This window comes from Microtus ochrogaster, chromosome 5, assembly GCF_000317375.1.
Source record: "Microtus ochrogaster isolate Prairie Vole_2 chromosome 5, MicOch1.0, whole genome shotgun sequence".
NCBI classification, from domain to species: Eukaryota; Metazoa; Chordata; class Mammalia; order Rodentia; family Cricetidae; genus Microtus; species Microtus ochrogaster.
This window is the reverse complement of record NC_022012.1, coordinates 95,029,444-95,037,196: the sequence shown is the minus strand read 5'-3', so window position 1 is coordinate 95,037,196 and position 7,753 is coordinate 95,029,444. Positions and strand designations below refer to the sequence as shown.

Sequence of the window (7,753 nt, the reverse complement as noted above, 5' to 3'; positions counted from 1 at the left end):
GGGAGGCAGAGGCAGACGGATCTCTGGGAGTTCGAGGCCAGCCTGGTCTAGAAGAGCTAGTTACAGGACAGGAACCAAAAAGCTACAGAGAAACCCTGTCTCGAAAAAAAAAAACAGCAACAACAACAAAAGAACCTCTTAATATAGTTACTCATTCACAATATGCAGAAAGTTGTTTTGCACATTGAAACAGCTGAATTTATACCAGATGATACAGAATTGACTTAATTATTTATTCAAGTTCAAGATATAATGAGGAATAGGCCCTGTTTCATATACACAACACAATCTGATCCCATAATTGCTTGCCAGGTCCTCTAGCACAAGGTAATGCAGAAATTGATATTGATTGGAAATCTGTTGAAGGCCTCAGAATTTCACAAAAAACACCATGTCAATAGTAAAGGTTAAAAAAGGACTTTTCTATTACATGGCAACAAGCTAAGGAGATTATAAGGAGATGTTCTTCTTGTTCTTTATATAACCAAACAACACTACCTGCAAGAAGTAACCCAAAGGGTACTCAAAGGAATGAAACCTGGTACATGGATGTGTTCCACTTTGTAGAAATTGGAAAATTAAAATATGTACACCAACCACACCACTGACACCTATTTAAGTTTCCAATGTGCAACCGCTTTGAGTTCAGAAAAGGCTGATTTGGTAATCACACATTTTATAGAAGTTATGGCCAGTTGTGTGGAGTATACCTGCACAAGTAAAACAGACAATGGTCCAGCATATGTCTCTAAGAAAATGAAACATTTTTTTGCTTATTAAAATATAAAGCATATCACAAGTATTCCACACAATCCTACAGGTCAGGCAGTTAAAGAAAGATCAAATTGAACTATAAACCATATGTTAAACAAACAGAAAGAATAAAAAGACCCCCAGAAATAGACTGCATAATGCTTTGTTAACTTTTACTTTTCTTAATACTAATGATAAAGGAATAACAGAAGCAGAGAGACATTGGATAATAGAAAAAAAATTTCTGAATTAAATCAGCTAGTGTATTTCAAGGATGTGTTTACCTCAGAATGAAAACCAGGAGATGTACTATGTTGGGAAAGGGGTTTTGCTCTTGTTTCCACAGAAGAAAAGCTATGAATACCATCAAAACAGATAAAGATTCGGTTTGAAAAGGAGAAACCTCTGGATAAAGACAAATGTCGGCTCATCCACAGAGGTGACAATTGTACAGGTTGTGAGGAAACCTCATATGGGTTGGGGCAGGGTTCTTTTCTCGTCTTTGCAGGAAAATACCCATATTCAAAAAGTCAAGAGACCTTGGACATCTAGATGCCTAAAGAAGAAAAGATAACTTTCCAGAAAGAATCACCAAGCAAAGAGAAATCTGACTTATGATACCAATATCCTCTGCAGGGTAAGATCTTTTTGTCTCTATGGTACCTTTCATTGAGTAATGTTTAAGTTTTCCACAAGGAACAATAAATTTTCCTGCAGTAATCTTTGAAATTTCCAGGAAGAAGATGGGGCCCCACAACAACGATTCCACCTGGTTGATATGATGTCATGATGCTGACAGCACCATCATTTTAAGATTGGTTTTGGGTTACGAGCTATTCAAGATGATTCCAACTTGGCTAGCTGAGATGGTGCACCTTCTTACAACATTCTGGCCAGAACTTCAAATAGGAACCTCAGAAAAACCCTACTGACTACTCGGAGACTATCTGTAATTATACCAGACGGTGATCTTGAAAGTTAACCATCATTTCATCATGTTAGTTTTTACAGGATCCCATAAAAATAACATTGCCCCCATGACAGCCGAAATTCTAGAAAAAGACATCCCCTCTCCCAACAAAGTTTGTCCTCAGGGCTAGGGACATTATTAAGGGTGGGTTACAAGTGATATAGTATTGGAAGTGGAAACAAAGTAGGCTCAGGGATCTCTCTTGAAAAAAAAAATGGGGTGGGGATGGATGTGATAATAGGTACATTAGTGTGAGCTTACTTACACTAATAATAGTGAGTAATAGTAAGATTACTTATGAACTATTATTTATAGATAATTTATACTGGCATAGATTCTTATGTATTGATACAAATTCAAATTATATTTGTTATATTGACTATGTTCCCATTTCTGTTTACAATATTTGTGCACCTATGCAAAGTTATTTTGTCATATTGTATGCATGCCTGCTTCGACCTCTGCTTAAGATATTTGTATATTAATGCAATTTTAGGATATATTTATCATAATACACTAAAAATTTCGACCTCTGATCAAGATACTTACACATTGTTTACATTTTGAGGTCACTGTCCTCATTTGCTGCACAGTTGTTTAAAGATTGTTTAATTGTTTAATATGAAGCCTTGGCCTTTAAGCTATATAGGTATTAAGAATTATAGGTCAATAGTCATCCATGTTTGTCATACTAATAGACTAATCAGGTTTTTTAGTTGTATAGAGATTGTATTCCACACAGATAGGTAATCTTCAAACACTTCAAAGAACTGTAGAATAAGGCATTTAAATAACTCAGAATTTTGTTGAAGTGAGACACAATTGCTCCTGGCAGCACCAATCTATTCCCAAGAGAATGTTGAGCACCAAAGACACTTCACTTGGAGCTTGTTTTCTTCTTGGCAAAACTGGTCTTTGGGCAAAGAACTGCCCCTGCCTCGACCACTGACAAAATGCCTGGTGTCCAGACTGGACAAGCAGGATACAAGACAAAAGACTGCCAAACCTTGCCAAGACAGGGTAAGATGGTTTTGCAAATTTTCCTGCCTCTGAAAATGGTCTGTCAGATACTCTAGACCTTAGCCAAAGTTGATTGCCTCAAGGTTGCCAATAAGATTTTGGGTGATTGCCCAGCTAGTCAGCTGTCTCTGTCATTTCTTCACCTTTTGGGAGTTGCCATTCACTCAAGTATTATTTACCTTCACAGGTCTTTGATGGGGTTGAAGACTAGATAGTCATAGTTACTTTCCTCTCATGACTTAGCCAAGCCAGTTTTAATATAAGACTTAGACTTCTTAGGATAGTATAACTATTGAAACATTTAACATATGTTTCTTGTTTGATGCTGTTTATGCTGGTTGTAATTCTAAATTTTATACATGTTTTTGCCTCTTCTTTTCCCTAGATAATACTTGATATTTGTTCTTCTCACATATAGTTTTGTATTAGGCTTAGAACTCTCTTATTTAGACAAAAGGGGGAGGTGCTGTGGAACTCCTTTAGCCAATAGCCTTTAAGATACCGGCCCATTTTGGGCGTGGTCTTATGTACTTTAGATGCAGACAAAGTGTGTGCAGCCCTCTTGGCTGCTGGATTCTGTTCCAGTTTCCAGTGCACACAGAGGACTGCAGATTGTTACTCTTTCTGTGAGTGTATCCCCAAATAAATAAACCTTTGTTATACTCCATTCCAGGCTATTATGGAACTCTTCTGTAAGTCAACAGCTCCTTACTAGCTGCTAAGCACCAGACTAGCAAACAATCAAGGTTGTGCTGGAGCAATGGCTCAGCAGTTAAGAGGACCTGGGTTCAGCTTCCAGCACCACATCATGCTACTCACAAACTGACTGTGACCTAAGTTCTCAGATCCAATGCACTCTTCCAGCCTTTGTAGGCACCAGACATGTATGTGATACACACATACATATGTAGGCACTCACACATAAAATAAACATAAATAAATCTTTTTTTGAGATAATAAAAGTAGACTTTAAAAAACATACCTTGAAAATTCTGAAAGCCTGGTAGATTTCGCAAAACCTCAAAGGTCTGTCTGTAAAGGTTCTTGCCCAGGATCTCATGTGCAATGGTGCAGAGCAAATTGTGGCGATTAAGCACATCCATTCTGTCACAAGGCCACACTGGTGTGCTGATTATCCATTCCGACTCTCCCAAAGGAAACACAGACACACTGTGAAAACAACCCTTCACCACAGGGACTATGAAGCCATGGTCATGATTTCCCACAGTGGCTGGACCTGCCTTCTGAAGCTGCACTAGCTGGGTTTAATTTGGTATGTTCTAGTTCAAATGATTAACATATCTGATTATACTTTTTAATCTATAGATGGAACTGTAATAATTTCAGGACTCAGGGCTTCTAAGACAACTAGGTTACATCAAGAACAAACTTTTGTCAACCAAGGCTGAGTAAAAGCCACTTTCTTCTATCACTTTATACCATAGTGACTCTTCCTCTCCACACATTCACTGAAGTTCAGACCAAGCTATCACCTCTAGTTTGGTATCAACTTAAGGTAATTACACAGAAAATGTTTACAAAGAGAGTAAGTGCTCATTATGCATTCATATATCAGAACTTACCCCTTAGTACCCAAATGGCACCATCTAGGCTCCCAGTTTTGATAAAAATTTCCACCGCAACATTCACAATTTGACATCGTGGTGCTACTTTCTCAGGTCCTGTGAGTCCTTTTAAACTTGTAAAATGTATTTTTAGCTCATACAGTGTATCTAAGACCTTCCTTCCCTGGAATGAAAATTAACAACACTCAGTATCATTGACTTACAGTATCCGAGGGACAAGAAGGCAGTGCTGATACACAGAAGACAGTTACCAAGTCAAGTATTATGCTAGACTGACAGCTGTCAAATTGCAATGAACATTTGCCTAAACTTTTCCTGTTTGGTCACAAAGGCAGAAAGAAGCATCTCCTCCCTGAACAAGCACACACCTTCTCCTTCTACTGATTATATGCACTAAGTGTCTTCCTTAGGATTGTGGACCTGGGCACGTGACTTATGCATGTAATCCCAGCACTTAGGAAGTTGAGGCAAGAAATATTTTAAGGCGAGTTTGGGTTTTATAGCAAGATGACATTTCAACAAAAACAAAACAAAAATTTCATTGTTTGGCCAAGGGTTCCATTTGTTGCTATGAAAAATTATTACATTTTACTTCTTTTACAGTTTGCCAATCTGAAATCTAAGAGAGTAGGTGAAAATGAAGATAATTTGTCACCAAATTAGATGGAATGCTAGTGACGAGAAGCCAAAATTGTTAGCTGGAAAGTTATTTTTTTATTTCAGTAAATGAATTATATGACAGATTCTACATGAAGACTGTCTCTGATTCAGACATAAGAATTTGGGTATGTGTTATTATCTTAAACAAGGAGCCAGTCTACTTTCCTTCTCAGCAGCTCAACAAGAAATACTCCCCTGCCCCCCCCTAAGACAGGGTTTCTTTGTGTAAAATTCTAGCTGTCCTGAAATTCACTTTGTAGACCAGGCTGGCCTTGAACTCACAGAGATCCGCCTGCCTGCTGGGATTAAAGGTGTACACCACCATTACCAGCCAATAAATACTTTAAAAAAGGCTCACTTCATTTTAAGTTATCATTGTGTACAGATGTCTGAGGAAGCCAGGAGAGGCGTCAGGACCCCTGGAGCTGGAGTCACAGAAAGCCAGGAGAGGCGTGAGGACCCCTGGAGCTGGAGTCATAGGAAGCCAGGAGAGGGCGTCAAGACCCCTGGAGCTGGAGTCACAGGAAGTAGTGACCTGCCCGATTTGGATGCTAGGCACTGAACTTGAGTCTTCTGCAAGAGCCACTGTTCTCAACACTGAACTATCTCTTCAGTGCCCTAACAGTAAATACTTTAGTCTTTGAAGGCTGCATTTGGTGGCTGAAATTCTTTTGGCTATTGTTTTCATTCATAGCTCTTTAAAAATGTAAAAACAAACAAACAAACAAACAAAAAACAAACAGCTGGAGCGGCTTAGAGGTTGAGAGCACTGGCTGCTCTCACAGAAGACCTGTTCAGTTCCCAGCACCTACATGCTGACTGCAGTTCCAAGGGTCTGGTGTCCTCTTTCAGACCCCATAGCACCAGGTATGCACATGGTACACATACATACACTCAGGCAAAATACTTACACACATTTTTAAAATTGCACAAGATAAGGTGTGAGAGGTTTAACTCAATGGCAAAGTGCTTGCTTTCCATGTGTGAAGCCCCAGTTTGTCCCCAGATCTCTATATAAAAGAAAAGGCTGGAAAGATGGCTTAACTGGTAAATGCTTACCATGTAGCACAGGCCTTGAGCTTTGATTCCCAGCACCCATATAAAAGCTGAGTAGGGTAGTACAAATTTAGAACCCTAGTGCAATAATAAAGGCAACACAAGCCGAGAAAATTATAGAAACAGAAATCATGAGAAAATGATCAGGAACCACAAACACAACCATGAACAGCAGAATACAAGAGATGGAAGAGAGAATCCCAAACACTGAAGATACAATAGAGGAAATAGACTCATCAGTTAAAGAAAACATTAAATCTAAGAAAAGCTTAATCCAAAATATGCAGGAAATATGGGACACCATAAAAAGGTCAAATCTTAGTATAATAGGTATAGAAGGAAAGAAGTTCAACTCAAAGGCACAGAAAATTTAATTAACAAAACCATAGAAGAAAACTTAAGGAAAAGATATGCCTATCAAGATACAAGAAGCTTACAGAACAACAAACAGACTAGATAAAAAAAAGTCCCCTTGACACATAATAAAACACTAAACATACAGAGTAAAGAAGGAATATTAGGATCTACAGAGGAAAAAGGCCAAGTAACATATAAAGGCAGATAGAATTGCACCTGACTTCTCATTGGAGACAATGAAAGACAGAAGGTCCTGGTCAAGCGCTATGAAGACACTAAGAGACCACGATGCAAGCCCAGACTACTATACCTACCCAGCAAAGCTTTCAATCATCATAGAAGGACAAAACAAGATATTCCATGATGAAACCAGATTTAATAAATACCTAGCCACAAATGCAGCCCTACAAAAAATACTAGAAGGACAACTCCAAACCAAGGAAGTTGGCTACATCAACAAAAACACAGACAATTGATGGGCTCATAGCAGCAAATCCCAAAGAAGGGGAAAACACACAAATTAACCTCACCAACAAAGAAAACTAAATTAACAGGAGATAGCAATCACTGGTCATTAATATCCCTTAATATAAATGGCCTCAACTAACATATAAAAAGACACAGGCTAACAGTTTGGATACGAAAAAAGAACCCATCCTTCTTCTGCATACAAGAAACACATCTCGACCTCAAAGACAGACATAGTCTCAGAGTAAAGGGTTGGGAAAAATATACCAATCAAATGGACCTAAGAAACAAGCGAGTGTAGCTATACTAATATCTAACAAAATAGACTTCAAATTAAAATCAATCAAAAGAGACAAAGGAGGACATTTTATATTAGTCACAGGAAAAATCCATCAAGAGGAAATCTCAATAATGAACATCTATGCCCCAAATACAAAGGTACCATATGTAAAAGAAACACTTGTAATGCTTAAATCATACATTAAACCCCACACACTAATAGTGGGAGATTTAAACACTCCACTATCACCACTGGACAGGTCAGTCAGACAAAAAATGAACAGAGAAATAAGGGAACTAACAGATGTTATGACTCAAATGGACTTAACAGACAGAAAAGAATATACTTTCTTCTCAGCACCGCATGGAACCTTCTCAAAAATTGATCACATAGTCAGTAACAACCTCAACAGATACAAAAAAAAATGGAATAACCCCATGTATCTTTTCAGATCATCATGGCTTAAAACTAGAATTCAACAGCAATACTAATTCCAGAAAGCTGACAAACACATGGAAATTAAACAATGCTCACCTGAATCATCAATGGGTCAAAGAAGAAATAAAGGAAGAAATTAAAGACTTACTAAAATTCAATGAAAAT

The 7,753-nt window shown here is 38.0% G+C and overlaps 1 protein-coding gene across 1 annotated transcript in view; it reads right to left on the bottom strand.

The window, feature by feature from the left end:
- Positions 1–7,753, bottom strand: part of Topaz1 (testis and ovary specific PAZ domain containing 1) — an 85,470-nt gene that overhangs the window by 22,338 nt on the left and 55,379 nt on the right. The window contains exons 16-17 of the mRNA XM_005348145.2: positions 4,327–4,492; positions 3,726–3,890 (exon numbers count right to left, since the gene is read on the bottom strand). Coding sequence (XP_005348202.1) covers positions 3,726–3,890; positions 4,327–4,492 — 331 coding nt within the window. The remainder of the gene's footprint in view (positions 1–3,725; positions 3,891–4,326; positions 4,493–7,753) is intronic.